Source organism: Mirounga angustirostris, unplaced genomic scaffold (assembly GCF_029215605.1).
Source record: "Mirounga angustirostris isolate CCGP_5_RB_7025 unplaced genomic scaffold, mMirAng1.0.hap1 SCAF_13, whole genome shotgun sequence".
In the NCBI taxonomy this organism is placed as follows: domain Eukaryota; kingdom Metazoa; phylum Chordata; class Mammalia; order Carnivora; family Phocidae; genus Mirounga; species Mirounga angustirostris.
The window spans coordinates 63,248,412-63,266,426 of NW_026991721.1; the positions used below are offsets into that span (position 1 = coordinate 63,248,412).

An 18,015-nucleotide genomic window follows, 5' to 3' on the forward strand; every position below is an offset into this window, starting at 1 on the left:
TTCAATAGAGTGGACAGGCCCTAATTAACCTGACATTTTCTAGCTACGGGGTGGTGAGGAGAAGAATGCGTGGCACATCCCAGGACACAGGAGCAGAATGAGCAAGGGCAAAAGTTGCAAGAAACTGATCAGATCAATAGGGTGAGGACAGGAGGGCCGACTAAATCAGATGTAGGGCAGTGTAGACCAAGGCTAGTGTTTTGACTTAGAAATGTTACCAAGTTTTTTGCTACACATCTAAATTCATGAGACTTACCTCTGATTTTTTGTCTCGCCATGAAAGTTCCCAAGTCTTCAAATCTAAGCTGGTAGTATTCTTCATAAATTTGTGGCTGCTAAAGTCACACACAACTCTTATCAAGTATCACAATGTTTATTGATAGATACAAGTATATAAAATCAGGGCATGAACATGACTTGATAAATTAAGTAGACTTAATTTCAATACTATAATAAGAGGGACCAATTCAAATTCTCACCATTTGTTTCACACCCACAAAACCACTTCAAGGGCATTAACGATCTCTCAAAACTGATCAGTTTTGTGCAAGTAAACCATGTTTCTTTTAAAAAGACTTGTGCACTTGCCCAGGCTCAAGGATATTAAAATCTAGCACATAAAGCCCATTACTAGAGGTAGAAATACAGGCAATATACTATTACGGCAACAACCATCAATTACAGTTAAGAATTTTTCTGTAACAACCAAATGGATAATCAAATATTGCAACAACTCAAGTATTACTGAGCAAAGTGCATTTCTACAGTATTCAGTGTTGCTATTCAGTTTTCTAACTTAAAACAGCCTATGATAACTGGCAGCAAAGAAGGTCCTTGCAATAGACTGCCTCTGCTTGAGAACTTAGGATGTAATTATTGCATGCTGCTAATATACTATCTAAACATTAAAGATACTCCTAAAATATTTGATGGTAGACTATGATTAAGACATTACACTACAAAAAAACCTTATGCAGAAGGAAATCCTAACTGACGTGCTTCTGCTTTAAATATTGTGAAAACATTACAGCGGAATGAATTTTCGCAGTGGTTAGGTCAGATGCAGTTACGTCATAGCAACAGTATGTTTTGCACAATTTAAGGCTTTGGCTGGTTCTTTAGTCAGCTTCTTCCTCGGACTCCTCTTCTTCAGCAGTTTCTAGCCAGGTTAGCCACTGATTCACCTGTAAATGTGTCATTCCACAATATTAAGCCACACTTAGAGAAGTCAGAAAAACTCAAACCAATAGTTTTGATTTAGGACCGAGCTAGCAAACATACCAAAGGAGAAAAGTTTTAGGTAGTAGTGTATCTTTTAAGATTGCTAAAGCCTTCAGAACATACTGCTAGTACTACTTGTCTACTGGCTAGAAGTTATTTTAAAAAGGTGTGGAGGAGTTGTATCTGGGAAGCAGTACACAGCCAGTGAGCTTGGATGTCATTCTGGGACACTACTTCCAACTACTTCCAGTTCATTTTCGTGCAGGACAGGGGCTCGTCCCAAAACTACGATAGGTTTAGCAGGGCTGGGGGTGAAGAAAGTCCTAGAAGTAGATTTCCAGTCCCACCCCAGAATTGCTCAATCAGAGTCCCCAAGAACAGGGCTAATGATAAATGCTTCACAGATGCTCCTCACAAAAAGACACCGTGGAGACCAGTGTTTCTCAAAGGCTGCTCCCCTGGAAAACCACAGACCCTTCCATAAGCTAACGTAGGCAGTTAGCACAATGAGGTAAAGCCATGAAGTGATGAAAGGCTTCAAACAGTGCAGAAGGAGAGGTACATATAAAACTAATGAAGAGCCTTTAAAACAAATATAGGATGCAAAATACCAAGTCAATTGAAAAAGGCAGACTAAAATGCCTCTAACAAAAGATTTACCTGGAACAAAGCCTTGCCTTTCCCAGGAAACTCTTGGGTTATATCTTCTTTCCAAGCCAAGAAAGCTTCTTCTTCAATAATTTCCATGTCATAAAAGTGAACAAAAAAGCGGAGTAACATGCCTACAAGACAACATGCAATCCCATCATCTAGTGCACTGTTGGGAGACGTGGCCCCCACTCCAGCCCCGCACTCACCTTTGGGGAAGTTGCTGTGGTAGCAGTGCACCTGCAGAGCATACAGGGCACTGACTTGCAGATCAACGTGATCATGAAGGAATTTCTGCATTACTGGCTTGAAAGAAAGCAGCAGTTGTTTTTCCTGCTCTAACTGTTCTTTGGAAGGAGCAGAGGAAGAATCTGTCTCATCACTGGGTGGGTTTACTTCACTAGAAATATACTGTAAGAAGCTGCAAAGAAAGATCTTGTTAGAAGCCAAAAGCAAAATTTTCCAGCTCAAGAAAGACAATTCTTAGTCCCTAAAGACTTTTTTCTAGTCAATAAAGCATTAACTCTGGAGTTTATCTTACCTAGTCATTAAGATGTTCACAAATCCTTTATCTACATGAAGTTTGGGGGAGATGTTATCTTTAATCCATTTATATATGGTTTGAGGGGATGGATCCAACTTTATTTGCTTTAACAGTTCCTTCTCCAATTTGAGAAGTGGGAATAAGAAACTCAGTCCCTTTCCTTCCAAAATCTCCAACATGCGGTCCTTATTCTGATCAATTTCTGAAGAGACAAAAGCCATCTCCATCATCAGGTAGTTCATTTTAGCCAGTCTAGAGAACAGCTTCATAAATTATTTCCCACATGTAGGAGATTAATGTAAAAGAATAAAGAACCCAGCAAAGGAAACACTTAGTATTTGGATCAAAGGAAAAGCCATTAAATCATAATCACTTTTTATAAAAGGTGCCATCTAGCCTGTGGTAATGCTTATCACTATCTGGACAGGATGATCAATACAGTGTGATGATTTATATAAATCCACTCAAGGTACTAAAGACTCTCTAGACTTACTATTCAAAACAAAAACAAAAAAATCCCCAGCATTCTCTTACCTGGGAGCATTTTCTGCATATTGACCTTGCTTTGTTGAAAAAGTTCTGTTAACCATTCTCGATCTTGTAATTTAGCTAATTGCTGAAGACAAAGTAAGAAGAGAGGAAAATGGGTGCCACTTTCCAGTGGTTGAGCTAGTTCTGAAATGCTCACCAGCTCTGAAATGATGGCACGAGCTGCAAACTGTGCTAAATAGGATTTCACCAAGGGGATGTCAACCTCCAGTTTAGGGCACTGGTCCAATACATTCAGGAAAGCCTTAGGAGGAATACATAATAACATAGTCAGTTTATCAGTTCTCAAATACGAATGCAAGAGAGTCCTCACAGAATCAGACAAGTGTTGTACCTGCATAAAGTTGTCACTCGTGGCTATCCCCTCCTGTTTGAGCAAACTGATCAAAGAACTTGCTTTTTCTTTATCTTCATCACTTCTATCTAGTGACAGGATAATTACTTTGCTTAACATCTCAGGAAGAAAGTGTTTAGGAGCCCTCATTTCTCGGACACCACTGACAGCTTCATTTGCATTCCCACTATTCAGATATTCAGTCACAACAGTTTCCTGAAAAGAACATAATCCAAGTATCTTTAGTGTTTTCCTATCTCAGATACATTCCATGAATTAGACTACGTGATTATTTGAAACTTACAGTTAGTTTAAGTAGTTCTTCCTTTGATGGTGGTGGCTTTTTACTGGTCTTAGCAGGCTTTTCCTGGATAAGTGGTGGATTAGTTTTGAGACCAAGCTGAGGTGTCTAAAAAAACCAAAAAACACAAAAAACAGGTATGAATGTTTAAAAAACAAAAACACACTCATGAAGTTACAGGGAAGACACCAAAAAAAAAATCTTCAGAAAGTACTCTATCAGAAGAAAATGTTGTCATATTGCAGTCATACCTGTCCCAGAGGTGGTGTTTGAGTGCGTGGTGGTTGTGCACTAGGAGGAATCATAGTTATCTGGGGCTGAAGCTTTGGCACTTGATTTTTATTCATTAGGAACGACTGAGCAGGCCTCAGACTAATCTAGAATTGAAAACAAATCGACAACATGCAGTTGACAAACATTAGATCCAACATCCTACAATTAATTAATTCAGCATATACAAACATCCTAGAACCTAAGGCAGAAATTTTGAGTACTGATGGCTGAAAAAGTTGCTCCATGTTAACGTAACTTCAGGCAAGAAAACTAAAGATCTGATCCACACAAAAAAAAGATACTGTTTAACAAATCTTATATTTGTACTAGAATTCTCCTAGGAGAAGCATCACTAAGATATTAAAAATCAGAAAATTAGTTTACAGGAAAATCACAATCCAAGTCTTGACAACCATTTTCTTTGCTCTAACCGAAGACTTTTAAGAGACTTGCCCTCATATCTCATAATCTTCGCTCATAGGACGCTGGACATCAAAGAAAGAAAAGTAGTACAGAAAAGAAAGACGGTGAAGAACTCCAGCATTAAGTCCTCTTAATAACGCGTCTTATTTATAATCATCGGGCAATCAATTTCGGATTTGACAAACTTTGGTAGATAAGTAACACAGGCAAATGTACCTCATCTGCATTAAGCTGTCCTTTCTTAGAAAACCGAGGTGGCATATCCTTCGACTGTCCTTGCAGCTGGGATAAGAGTCCCTGACTCTGGTTATGGTAGAGCTGGCTTAGCCCCTATTTTAGAAAGGGAGAAAGAAAGTCTAGATAAAAAGGGGTCCACAAATTATGGTAATCAAGTACCAAAGGGATGAGCCAAGCCATAGGGAAAAGTTTAAACTGAATTTGCCCAGAGGAAGTAAAAGATGAAACAAGGGAAGAACAAAAATCTAGCCTGTCAAATGAAGTGCTGTGATTTTACCAATCATAAAAGTATCTTACCCAGTTTTAAGAAACTGTCATAGATAATAAATTTGGTTTAGAAAAACCCTAAAATATTTTCATTTTTAAAAAAGCAAACAGTAAATCACATACATTACTGTTAATACTTGTTACCTAAGCATTCTCAATGTTTTCTTACCTGGCTTTTCATGAACTTGCCTCCCATCTCTCCAAACTGCGATTGTGTGGGAGGCATGATGTGTCCCCCATGGCCATTGAAGAGTTGATTCGAACGATGACGCCCCATGGTGGGTGAAAATCTATCCTGGATAACTCCTGGACCAGTACCAATTCCGCTACCTTAAAATACATATCGACGAACAAACAACTCTTTACAACTCTGCTACTATTAAAATGTTGAAGTGTTTTTGTTTTTTTTTAATTGAAACCAGTTTCAGTCACGATCACCTGGCATTTGTCCAAACATATCAGCAAGTCCTCCAAGTGGGTCCCTATCCATTTTCATCCTGGGTGGCATGAACGGTCCCTCCAGAAAGAAGTCACTTCTCATCCCTTGAGCCATAGGAGCAGGAATAAACACTCCTAGATCCTTTAAAAATAAAGTGAATAAACACCTGATTCTAGACACTATTTCACATAAAACTAAAATCCTTATAACTGAGAAAAACAACTTCTAGGCTACTAAAGTGCTAATTATGTAACTTCTATATATAACTTCTTCCCATATTACACAAGAAACTAAAAATATTAAGCTCCACCAGAGTAAGGAGTCTCACTCAAATAAATGTTATTAGGATCCTTGCAGTTTCATAAACTTAAAAACCACTCAATTAAAAAAAAAAATTAAAAAAAACAAAACAAAACAAAAACCATCAGCATCTTACTTTTACTGCATCTTGACGGATTTGATTGATCGTCTTTGGTCCATTGTCAAGAAAAGCCTTGCGAGGAACCCAATGGTGTTCTCGCAACTCTACGGTATCCTTTAATTTCAAAAACAGTTTTAGTAAGTTTTAATATTCCCAAAGAGAAAAAAATCGGCTTATCAACATATTTAAACCAGTTTTACCTGCAGCAGGAAACGAATCCTTGCTGGCAATTCCTTACTTAACATCAAGGAGCACATTCGGGCAAAGTACTGATCCATTAAGGACTAATAAAACAGAAAAATACCTAATGAGAAAAAAGTGCTATGGCAAATGAATACTCTCATTTAAGTATGTTAAGACTTCTCGGTTTATAATCAAGAATGGGACAATCCCCTGTATCACAAAAACAAATCATTTCATTTAAGTAAAATTAAGACAAGCTACTTATAATACCACTTTTGTTAGCAACACACATACCTTAGCTCGTTCATGGTCTAATCTAGGTCCCACTGTCCTCATTATCTGACAGAGGCACTCCAAATCCTCTCCCATATCTTTGAGTTGGACTCTCTTCTTCTTTTCCAAAAGCTACCAAAGAAATAAATGCCACAGATTGACAAAAATCTTACTTGGTTTATAGTTTTTAATACTTCTCCTTATGTTTGCACTGATAGCACACTCATCACACACGGTACTAAGTACAGTACTATTTGGTCTGTATAGAAAAAATCCTTCCAAATTACGCAATTTTAACAGAGGTAGGTAATTCTATCTGTACTTTACAAAACACACCGCATACTTTAAGTACCTATTTATAACATTTAAATAAGTTCTGCTAGTCATTTGAAGTATTTAACGTGCCTACCAACATTCTCCAATGGCACAAAGCAATTATAATGGGACTTTCCCCCAAATGATGATGTACCAAACGACTGATCTAAACCTAAATTCCCATACTTACTGTTTTGATGCACTTATGAAGGATAGATTCATGAATAAGATCAAGCTTTCCAAGTTCTCCAATGAATTTGATGTTCCCCAACATCTTGATCTTAGCAATGGCTCTCTGTTCCTCCTCCTCGGGGAGGAGGGGATTTTCACGCTTATCATAGACTGAAAATAAAAAAAGTCAACTTTCAGAATAAAGTTGAAAATACACAGTACTATGTAAGTATCAAATATAAATTCTCACCATCAACATTTCTGGTTCGGTTTTCAAATTCATCTTGTAATTTGGAAATTAGGAGGCGTCTGAATGTCTAAGGAAACAAAGACATTTGGCAGGTTTTGTTAATGAAATCTTTCAAATAAATTTTAAAATAAGCAAGCAAACACCACCACTTACTGTGCTTTGCTTCTGTCCTGGTTGACCCTCTGCTGCTGGGCCATCAAAGTTTGGTGCATCTTCTGCCAATCGCAGACATAGCTGAGCATACAGTGAGCTATACTTTGGCTCTTCTAGGGCTTTGTCCACAATCTACAGAAAATAGGCATGTTTTAAACTAAACACGACAATTTTTGAAAGAACCCCTGCTTTAACTTAATACTTCCAAGTCTTAAGGATCTTTACATCTTGTGGTAACTTTCTGACAAAATCTAGGCCTCATCTACCTTGTAAAATGATTAGCACACAGCCTGGAAAAATACAAGCACTTCTATATTAGCTCGAAGATGGTACCAAAAAAGTCAACTGTACAGATCTCATACGAGTAACACCCTACCACCAAGAGTTGAAAAGATCTTGGATATTGAAGCTATAAACAGATACTGGAATCTTACTATCAACTATCCTACGATTCCTTTCTAAGACCAAAATAGGCTTTCCACAGAAAGAAAAACAACCCCCCCCCCCCCAAACCTGAATAGCTGTGCTTAGCCCGTCTTAACTCTCCAAACATAATATGAACATGTATTTTTTTAGTACGAACAATTTAAAATGCACCTTTTATGACAGAGGACCACCACACTTGCAGTAAGCACTCTGTAATGTATCAAATTATCAAATCACTATGTTGTACATCTGAAACTAAGGTTAACATTTTATGTCTATACTTCAATATAAAAATAAACATTCACCTCTCAAATCTGATGCTATTAAAAGTTGGTAGTTCTTTAAAATCAACAACACAATTCAAAAATACATGTATCTAGTTCACACCTGAGCTTTAAGCAACAGTGCAAGTGTACCAAAAAAACCCCCTTGGGTTTGTTAACTATTTTACTCTCTTCTCAGTTAAGCCAACTTTTAACTTACCAGCAGTATGACCCCTTTAAGGATGAGTTTAGACTCTACACCCACATTGAGGAGCTCAAGGCATAGCTTGTCAAACTTTTCAGGAGTAAGCTTATTTAGTATGCTGGGGAGAAAGGAATCACACTGAAGTGTCAGGCAATACACAAAGAATTAGAATTGAAAAACAACTTTTTAAGTTATGTTCATTTTTTTCTTCCATCACTGAGTATCTAAGACCTATCTTCTTACCCATCTAGCCGAGATTATGTTAAAATAAACCTCTCACTATTATTTAGATCGTATCTGTACCTGCTGGGGGTTCCCAGCTGTTTGACAAATCTTTCTCACGATCTCAAAACCCAGAGAACAAGAATCTCCTTATTATCAAGACTAAAATCCAGGAACTAAGACCATTATGTTCCATGCTTCAGTGGGTTACACACCAGGCATGGGAAACAGGACAAAAGGTTTGTGGATTTTAACCCAATGACTGCATGCAACTCTTAAGCCTCAAGATACCTATATGCTGCTGTCTTCAATTTAAGATAAAACTGCCAACACTGGCATTCATTAAAATATACACTTTGGACATGAACACTGCCTTCTGGATAATATAGCACATACACAAGAAAAACACAGCCAACTCATTCCCCCTCCCCCTCCTTTCAGTAAAAGACAAAACCGATCTATAAACTTACCCTCTTACTTTCCTGAAGATTGCATCATGTCGTTCTTTTTCATTTGCGGAGTTGTTTGCTGCGGAGTTGTCATCTCGTCTAGTGCTTCGTGCAGGAATCCATTTCTGAGCGTTTTGCCCTGGGGTTTTCCCCAGGAACTCGCTAGTAAAAATTAAGATATATAATTAAACTTTAATTTAAATATAAGCCCTAGCACTGTGACATATCAAATGTCATACCGATCAGACATCTTTCCAAATAGAAAGTTTACATTTTTTCAACTTCCCTTACAACTAAGCAACTCACAATCACTGCTTCTCAAACGGTGTGCATCAGAATCACCTGAAGGGCTTGTTAGGACAGACTGCCGGGCCCACCCCCAGTTTGTTTTACTGGAGCCGGGAAAGGGCCAGATATTTTGCATTTTTAACAAACTCCCAGATGATGCCAATGCTGCTGCTCCAAGAGCCACACCTTAAGAACATCTTCTAATGTCCTATGACCATGTTGCATGCATACTACTTTACTACCAATCAGTATGGATAACTGCTAATAATTTCTGATTTCAGAAATTACACTACTGAAAATAATCCAAAGAGTTAAGAGAATAAAATAGTCTGAGAGCCCTAATTCAGTGATTTACCAAACGAACAATCAAGAGCTGATATTCTAATAAGGATATGTAGCAGAAACCATGCCTGGTAGGATTAGGATTCCTGATATCTATTGCTGTATGTACTTTTATGCGGGAGAAAGACTATTAATCTAAATCTGTTCTATAAAGCTCATTGTTACTACACACTTACTATACCTGTTGCCAGCAGTCTTGGGATAGTGCTGAGGTGCACCCCTACTTCCTCCTCCGCCCGAAGAAGCACTATTAAAAAAAAAAACAAAAAAAACTTATGCCAATTGTCTCACCTAAAAGAGCTAATGGGTCTCTTTAATTATTCTGTATTTCAGAAATTACACCACAGATGAAGACTGAACTTGGGCCTAATGGAAATGACATTTATCCTCCAGATGGCAAACAGAAGATAATGAAAATTTAAGAACTTAAAAAAAAGTAAATGGCATTATTATACATTAAATCTGCAGCACATTAAATCAGAATTATTTGGCGTGGTAAGTATTTTAATCTTGTGATTAACCTCTTCATAACAACTGCCAAAAATAAATCTACACATACCTGAAACGAGAAGCACCCCCTTCTGCGATCGCACTCTCCACTTTGGCGGCTTGACAACGAAGAATCTTCAAAAGAATAATATTAATGGATGGGGTGGGGAGGGAAGAGGTTGGGAGAAATGAAAAACCTAGAATGAGAAAGAGTACCAAAATTAGACACTGCTAATATACCAATCTGTAAACCTTCCTTCAATTATAATTTATCTTATTTTAGATCCTGGCACTGCAGTTGATTGAACTTTCACTGCACTGCAGATAGATCTAAGACTAAAACTGAATGCACTCAAACACAAATGGACAGATTTTATTCTGCTTAGCCACCCGGAAATTCCCTTTATGTTCAAAGATGCGAAGAGCCTTCGCAGAAACAGAACATCCCGCCTGCGAACAAACCTTCTGAAAGAGCCACTTTCTTGAGAACCGAGCACTGAGATCATTAACACAAAATCTAACTCCATCAACACGACCACATTATGTGGGAAATGTCCTAAGCTTTCACTGCCTCGACGACGAGCCCAGCGGACTAGATAAGGAATAACTAAAGGCTGTTGGGTTTTCTCCACTGTCCATTCTTTCAACACCCCCGCACAGAGTGCATCCGGGAAGATGCGAGAGGGACTTGGGTGTACAGTGGCTAGCACTCGGCAGGCGGAAGACACGGGCAACAACATGGCAGCAGGAACCTCCGCCCATTTTCCCCCTTCCTGGGAACAAAAGAGCAGTGGATTCCTCCCACCCAGGCTGGAGTTAGGGAAGTGCTTCCGACAGCCTCCCCGCGAAGCCGCTGGGGGCAAGCCTCGGCGGGGAGGAGCGGAGGCCGCCCCCGCCGGCCCAGCGCCCCGCTCTTTGTTCTCCAGGCAGGAAGGCGGCCTCCTTCCCACCCGCCGCCTCCAAGCGGACCCCCTCCTTCCCCATAAATCCCCGAGGGACTGACAGCCGCCTCTCCGTTCCCTTCCCCGCTGACAAAAGGACGCAAATTCTCTCCTCTCCCCTCTCCTGTCCCAGGCGGGGCCCGCTCCCCGCCGGCACCGGGGCCTCAACATACCGCCTCCCCGCCGGGAGGCCGGGCTCCGGGACTCCTGCGCCTCGGCTGGTCCCGCGCCAACGGCCGGGCCCTCCCCGCCAGCCGGCACGTCGCTCCCCGCTGCGGCACGCGCAGCCCCGCCACGCTCTCCCCCCGTCCAAGCGCACCAGCGCCTCGGCCCGCCCGGACCCCGGCCACCGACACCCACGATGACGGCTGGAGGCCGCCACGGCTGCCGGCTTCCTTCTACTCCATCAGCAACGCGAAAGGAGAACAAAGGTGAAGAGTTTCTAGGTGCCTGAAGAGCGGAAAAAAAGCTAACAAGGGTCGCCCCGCCCGTCTCCGCCTGCGGCCGCCATTTTGTACCGCTCGAGAAGAAGCGGCCAGGGGACGGCGGCCATTTTAGAGCGCTCTACTCGGCGGCGGCGGCGGCGGCTCCACTCACCTTCACCGAGAACTCAGCAGCTGCCGCCGCAGCTGCCTCCTCAGGATCCGGTCGTCGGGGACAGGGAAGGGAAGGGAAAGGGGAACGGAAAACAAAAAAGGGGGAGGGAAGGGGGAGGAAGGAGTCGGAACGGCTTGGAAACCGCTCAGTTCAGAGGAGTCGCTGCTGCAGCCACCACCCGGTACTGGCCGCCACCTCCATAGAGCTCCGACTCGCTGCTGGCGCTGAGGCGTGTCTGAAGCTGAACTTATCACTCTGGGGCAGCCGAACCCACCAGAGCCGCCCCGAATGGCTCCTTCGCCGCCCAATCAGCCGCCGGACTTCAGCTTGCCACCAATCCGCGCAGAGCGGCGGGGAGGAGCCACAGGGCCAAGCTCGGTTGCGGCGCACTGCCACCGCAGTGCGCAAAGCTATATTCGCGAAGGCTCTGAAGCCAAGCTAGTGGCGTAAGGGGAGCTGAGCACGGTCGAGATGTGGGCCACTTGCGTAAAGTCGGAGAGCCCTTCTGAGTCTGCGTTGGTGTGGCTGTCTTATCTTCCTCCTGTCTCTTTGTTCCCTGACTCTACCCCGTGCCCGAGTTGTTCATACCCCTTCCCCTCTACCTCGTTTTCTCAGCGGGAATGGCGGGGGCGGGGGGAGGATGCGAGGGACCTTTCCCCTACCCTACCGGATTCCTGTCCGTGGCGTGTCAGAGCATTGATCTTCCTGGCGCCCCCAAGGCGTCGTGATTGCCCCTCGCAGGCTGGGCCTCCCCGGGACGGGCCTGTAGGTTTGAGGCCTGGCGCCCCCGGGGCGCAGTGCCTGGAATAACTATCGGTCTCCAGGTGCTCAGCGTCAGCAGCTTTAGGTGGGGGAGCCGGGAGGATAGGGTTCAGGAAACAAGACGGTGCACCCAGATGCGTAAAGAAGGCTTCATTCAGCTCCCTATTTATTCCACCCCCTGCAGAGTGAATGAGAAAGGGATAAAAGGAAGGGGTTTATTGTCTTTGTACCTCACACGAGAAGCAGCTTTTCCCGAAGGAATGTCCCGCCAGCGGTCACGGAGGAATACCCGGACCATACCAGACTTCTTTGGAAGAAGTGTTTGCGGAGCGCGGGCGTTTGGAGGATTTTGATTGCTAGCTCCCGGTTTTTGTTTTTTGGGTTTTGTTTGTTTTTAAGCACGTTGAAGACTGTCAGCTGTGTATTTCCATTTTATGTAAGCTCCACCATAACAAATAGGATTAGGCTTTTCCAAGCCTTCAGGATGAACTATTAATACTTCTCAGGTAATATTTTAAAGTAGGGCTATCGTAAAATGAAGTGTTCCATCGTTTGCGACATTTTAGCTACATGAAAATGGAGTCCTGGCTATACAAAAATGGAGTCATGTTTCCATATACTTAGCAGAAATTTCCCCATCTTCATTTTGAACATGCAGTTCTTGATACAGTGTGTATCAAAAGCAAGAAACTGTTTTAACATGCATATCTTTTAAAGAAAGTGTCCAATAAAGGGCAGGGTTTTCAAAGACCAGACTTAACGTTTGACATGTCAAAACAGCTCTTGGTGTTGAAAGCACCTAGTCGGTAATACAGTCTTCATGAAAGTTGCAGTTTGTCCTAGGACGTTTAAACCTGATAACAGAGGGGTGTGGTGCGGCTCTGAAGATTTCTAACACGATTCCAGCATCTTTAGATCTTTGCCATATATGAGGCTGATCATTACCCCTCATTATATTACTACAGTTACTGCTATTAAGTCAATTTCACTTAAACAAGTGGAAAATATCTCATTGTTGGAGGTAGTTACATGTGGAAAATAAAAGACATTTTGGGGAAGGGTGAAACTTGTGTTTCAAATACAAGAGGATTCACTTTGTAATTTCAGGACCCTTGTGGCTTCAAAATAACACCAGAACAGTATTTCTTTATAATATTATTACAGGGCTTTACAGTTTGCAAAAATGTTTTCGTTTTTGTGATACTTTATTTTTAAATAACTGGTTTACATTCTTCATAACTGGTAATACATTAATCTGATGGAATAATGTTCAAAAACGCTAGTCCAGATTTCAAAGATAGTATTTACCGAGCCCTAAAACCAGGATGGTCTTTTGAGGAGCCTGAAACTCAATAATTAAAAATAAAAAAGGTTTTACTTAATCTTTGCTAATTGTGAACCCCTCTGCTATGGACTTCGCAGTGTGTGTGAGAAACTGGGCTGGGAGAAAGTAACCCAAGGTAAAAAGGTGAAAATATGGATAAAATGTAATCTTTCACTTATCTTTCAATCAGTAGGAGAGAGATTCACAGTTTTGAAATGTTTCCATCACATCATGGATGTATGAAAATTCAAGTCATTATCTGGAATTTAGCTTTTAGTTTATAGAAAATTGAATTTTAAATACACCCACTTCAATCTGCTAGTTTTAACATTTCCATTTTATGTCAGTTTTCTGTAAGACTGCAAAGCTCTCAAAGAGTCCTGACTGACTTGTTAACTCATATATTGTTGCATTCTTTTAACTAATCATGTCAAATGCTGGTTATTATTCTAACACATACAACTCCTGGAGCATCTGCTACCTTCTCTGTGCTTAAGGATTCCCCCTAATACATCTCCGGCTCACATCTCTTAAGTTCAGTTCTGAATTTCTAACAGCCTATTATTGATCAGAGATGCCCACTTGCAGCCATATTTCGTTCGGGCCACACAGTAATTTTAAACATTTGAATTAGTTGACATTTAAATTTTAGGAGATTTTACACAGAAATCTAGATTTACATCTTTTCATGAAAAATCTTAAAATACGGCAATACTGGGCCTGAAATTCCAACAGGGCAACATTTAAGTATAGCTGAGTAGTGACTGCCTCATTTAAATGTTTTCATTTCACCGCAGTTAACTCTGACTTGATCCACTCATTTATGTTCCTGTCTGGCCTCTACAGCCATTTTGCTTTTTTGAGTTATTTGTTCAAACTCAAACAATTCAGTATGTAACCGATCATCTTCCTATTATAAGGAAAAGGAGTCAGACTGGTTAGTTCAACTACCTTCTCTACCTCTTACTGTGTAACGTTGGACAAATTATTTAATTGCTCTCTCAGTTTCTAAATCTGTAAAATGGGAATAACAGTTGTACAGATTAAATGAGATTAATGTATGTAAAGCACATAACATAGTCCCAGACATAATTACTTAATGTCTGTTACCATATTATCAATAATATTGATTAACCAACTGATTACTTTAGTTTTCCTAAGGATAACACTATTATTCTATACTAGAAACTTGACTCTACATTTTCTCTTTCCTTTTGATCATGAACACAAAATGTCTTTTATTTTCCACATGTAACAAATATTCAATTAATTACTAAGTCCTTGTGTTACTTCCCTCTAAATCATCTTTTCCCTACATTCATCTTCTTCCCTACAATGTTATTGCTTACATGCTAATCTAGGCCTTAGTATATTTTTCTCTTAAATTATTGGAAATTTCCAGTTGGTCTCCTATAATCTTTTCCCTTTACTCTGTATACTCATATTAGTCCTCCTTAAAACACTTTTTTCCCAACATATTAACCACCATGTTCAAGAATATTGGTGCTTCACTATTTTCTGCATCAGTTGATCTCAACCTTGGCTGCACAGTAGAATCACCTGAGGACCTTTTATTTTTTTATTATGTTTAAAAATATTTTATTTTTAAGTAATTTCTATACCCAACGTGGGGTATTGAACTCAAGACCCTGAGATCAAAATCACACACTCTACTGACTGAGACTGCCAGGCACTCCCTCCTCCCCACCACCCGCCCCCAAGGACCTTTTAAAATAATGTCCAGGGTGCATCCAGGACCAGATAAATCTGAATCTCTCAGAGTGGGATTCAGGCATCAACCACTTTTAAAGCTCTCCATGTGATTCCAATGTACAGTTAAGGTTTGAGAACTACTATAGCACGTCAGAGTTTCATAGGAAATAATTTTACAGCTGAAGAAAACCCTAAGAAAAGGAAACTGGGTTCTAGAAAAGATAAAGGACTTTCCCCAAGTAGGGAAACAGGCGTTAGAACCCAGGGATCCCAGGTCATAATGCTTTTGCCTAGCTTTCAAGCCCTTCATATTCTGGCCCTACCCTCTCTCTCTGATGGCCTTCTTTTTCACCACTCCCAGACACACAATCTTCTCTCATAGCGCCAGTTAAACTGGTATTGCTGCCTCAAAAAATTCACTCTACTGATTCTCCATTGCTTCCAGTTTTGAGGCCATTCTCATTTATCCCCTCTACCAATTCATTTCTGAAGCACAGATATGGGTATATAATTGCTCAAAAAACGTCAGTAAGGTTTCCCATAACAGGATAACATCCAGACTCCTTAGTTTGGTATAAAAGGCCCTTTGCAAACTTGTTTTAGACTACTTCCCTGTTCCTAGGCACATCCCTCCTCCATTCCTAGTTATCCATAATTTAGTTCTACGGTACTCAAATTTTGCTTCATTATTACACCAGTGTTCTATATCATATGACTAAAATTTGGAGTTCTTTGTCTACTTGGCAGAAAAAAATAAAGCTAATGAGTTAACATACTAGACATGGAGCTTGGGCTTAATCTGTCTTTAAGGAGCTCACAATCTAGACAAAAGATACATACACCAATTACATACAAGGATAGGGAAGGATAGAACAAGTGCTAAACTGAGCCACCAAGAAAGAGTGCTATAAGTTTTCATGAGACTGTGGCCATCCTTCCTTGAGTGCCGGAATGATGATTTGGGACTGTCTATATGGGCAAAGAAAATTCCTGAGCTGATCAGAACTCTATTGATTTTTAGTTTAAAGCTAATCAGTTTTAATTGATTGGAGTGATGTTTTAGGGAAATCAACCTTGCGCCTGGAGTAGAACGGATCGAAAGGCAAACCTGAAGATAGGGAAATCAGAAGGCTATGTACTGTATTATTTTTATGGGGCTTATTTTTATCTCCATTTCAAAATCAAAAGGTCCTTGAGATCAGGAACATTTCTTTTGCATTTCCAGTAGAGCTTTTTGTACACAGCAGGAGCTGAGAAAATATTTATGCATAGTATCCTGTTGACACTTATTCATTTTTCTCTTGGCTTTGGTGACTTTACATTTTCCAGGATTTCCTCCTACCTCATTGTCTCCTTCACCAATTCAGCTGTCTTTTCTGGCTTCTCCTCCTCTGCTTGACCTCTAAATATTAAAGTACCCAAGGATTTATTCTGGACCTTCTACTCTTCCCTCTGAATACTTTCCCCTTATCCTATGACTTTAAATACCATTTACATGATGATGATTTCCACATTCATAACTCCATCTCTGATTCATCCCTCCCCCCATGCAAGCTATATATATATATATATCGAATTGCCTACTGAAATTTCCCCTTGGGTATCTGAAAGGCATTTCAAATTTAACATGTTCAGAATAGATTTTCCTCCATTGTTCACCATCTGCCAGTTGCTAAGGCCAAACCCTATGAATTATTCTTAATTCTGGGTCTCTCTTCTCCCATATCCAATGCATCAAAGTTCTACTGCCACTATCTCCAAAATATATCTTAAGTTGGTCCACTTCTCTTGTCTACATTGCTGTCACTTTAACCTAGCCACCATTATCTCTAGCTTGGATTACTGCAGTAGCCTCCTAACTGGTCTCTCAACTTCATCTCTTGCTCTTTAATACATTCTTTACCCAGAATCCAGTCATTTTTAAAAAATGAAAATCAGATAATACCCCTTCCATGTTTAAAACCCTTTGATCATGGATATACATTATATTCACAATGAAATCCAAACTTCTCATTGTGGCTTACATAGCTTTACATGATCCAGTCCTTAAATATCACTCTGGCTTTATCGCCTATCACATTCCTCCCTGTCCTCTATACTTCAGTCACACTGGTCTTTTTTTCTGTTCACACATTTCAAGTTCCTGCAAAGCTTTCTTTTCCTCAAACATGCAAAAGCTATAGCTACTTCTTTTTCAAGGACCACTGTCCAAAAAGCTCTTATTCCAGTTTTTTTCCATGGCTGGCTCTTTTTCATAATTTAGCACTCAGCTTTATCAACTGTGGTCACCTCTTTAGAAAAGCCTTCCCTCCTGATCATCCTATATAGTATTTCCTTTTCCAGCCATTCTATCATTATTATTCCACTTGTTTTTTTTTTTTAAGATTTTATTTATTTGACAGAGACACAGCGAGAGAGGGAACACAAGCAGGGGGAGTGGGAGAGGGAGAAGCAGGCTTCCCGCTGAGCAGGGAGCCCAACGCGGGGCTCGATCCCAGGACCCTGGGACCATGACCTGAGCCGAAGGCAGACACTTAACGACTGAGCCACCCAGGTGCCCCTCCACTTATTTTTTTTCATAGTCCTTATCACTGTATGAAATGATTTTACATTCTTTCTTGTATATTGTCTGCTTACTGCATTAGTATGTAAGCTGAATGACAGCAGGAACCCTGTCATTTTCACTGTTATATCCCTTAGACACAGTGCTTTTAGAAGTTTCTGGCATATAGTAAACATCAGTGAATATTTATTGAATATAATATATATTCTCTTATTTGAGTCTCAGTACAAATCATGTGGGTAGGTAGGGAAGTGTCATTTCCCATTTTAAAGATAGGGAAATTGAAGGTTAGGTGACTTTTCCAATGTAATTCAGTTAGACTGTGGCAGGATCTCATACTTTCCCAAGTGCCCCAAGCTCTCTCTTTTCTATAGCAACATTACTAACTACAATGGGGATGTTCCTTTTTTTTTTGTCACTTATTTATTT

At 40.5% G+C, this 18,015-nt stretch overlaps 1 protein-coding gene and 1 non-coding gene across 2 annotated transcripts; both read right to left on the reverse strand.

The window, feature by feature from the left end:
- Positions 1-354: 354 nt before the first annotated feature.
- Positions 355-13,902, reverse strand: EIF4G2 (eukaryotic translation initiation factor 4 gamma 2). Its single transcript, XM_064575858.1, has 22 exons — positions 13,893-13,902; positions 11,225-11,236; positions 9,757-9,883; positions 9,379-9,444; positions 8,589-8,729; positions 7,912-8,014; positions 7,003-7,134; positions 6,850-6,916; positions 6,619-6,770; positions 6,135-6,245; positions 5,858-5,941; positions 5,673-5,771; positions 5,236-5,377; positions 4,967-5,127; positions 3,849-3,974; positions 3,601-3,705; positions 3,297-3,512; positions 2,948-3,206; positions 2,411-2,615; positions 2,079-2,290; positions 1,882-2,003; positions 355-1,184 (listed from the first exon to the last, which is right to left on the reverse strand). The coding sequence occupies exons 1-22, from the start codon at positions 13,900-13,902 to the stop codon at positions 1,119-1,121; spliced, it is 2,718 nt and encodes a 905-aa protein (XP_064431928.1). The 3' UTR covers positions 355-1,118.
- On the reverse strand, positions 4,320-4,457 carry LOC123858144 (small nucleolar RNA SNORD97). The gene has a single exon (XR_006794100.1). It is a non-coding gene; the product is annotated as a small nucleolar RNA SNORD97 (small nucleolar RNA).
- Positions 13,903-18,015: the final 4,113 nt, after the last annotated feature.

What these genes read in the sequence shown, in the direction of transcription:
- EIF4G2 (XM_064575858.1), bottom strand. An exon ending in GGGGGTGCTTCTCGTTTCAG is followed by an intron (nt 9,445 to 9,756) that starts GTATGTGTAGAT and finishes TTTTTTTAATAG; the next exon opens with TGCTTCTTCGGGCGGAGGAG. An exon ending in AAGAACTACTTAAACTAACT is followed by an intron (nt 3,513 to 3,600) that starts GTAAGTTTCAAA and finishes TGTTCTTTTCAG; the next exon opens with GAAACTGTTGTGACTGAATA.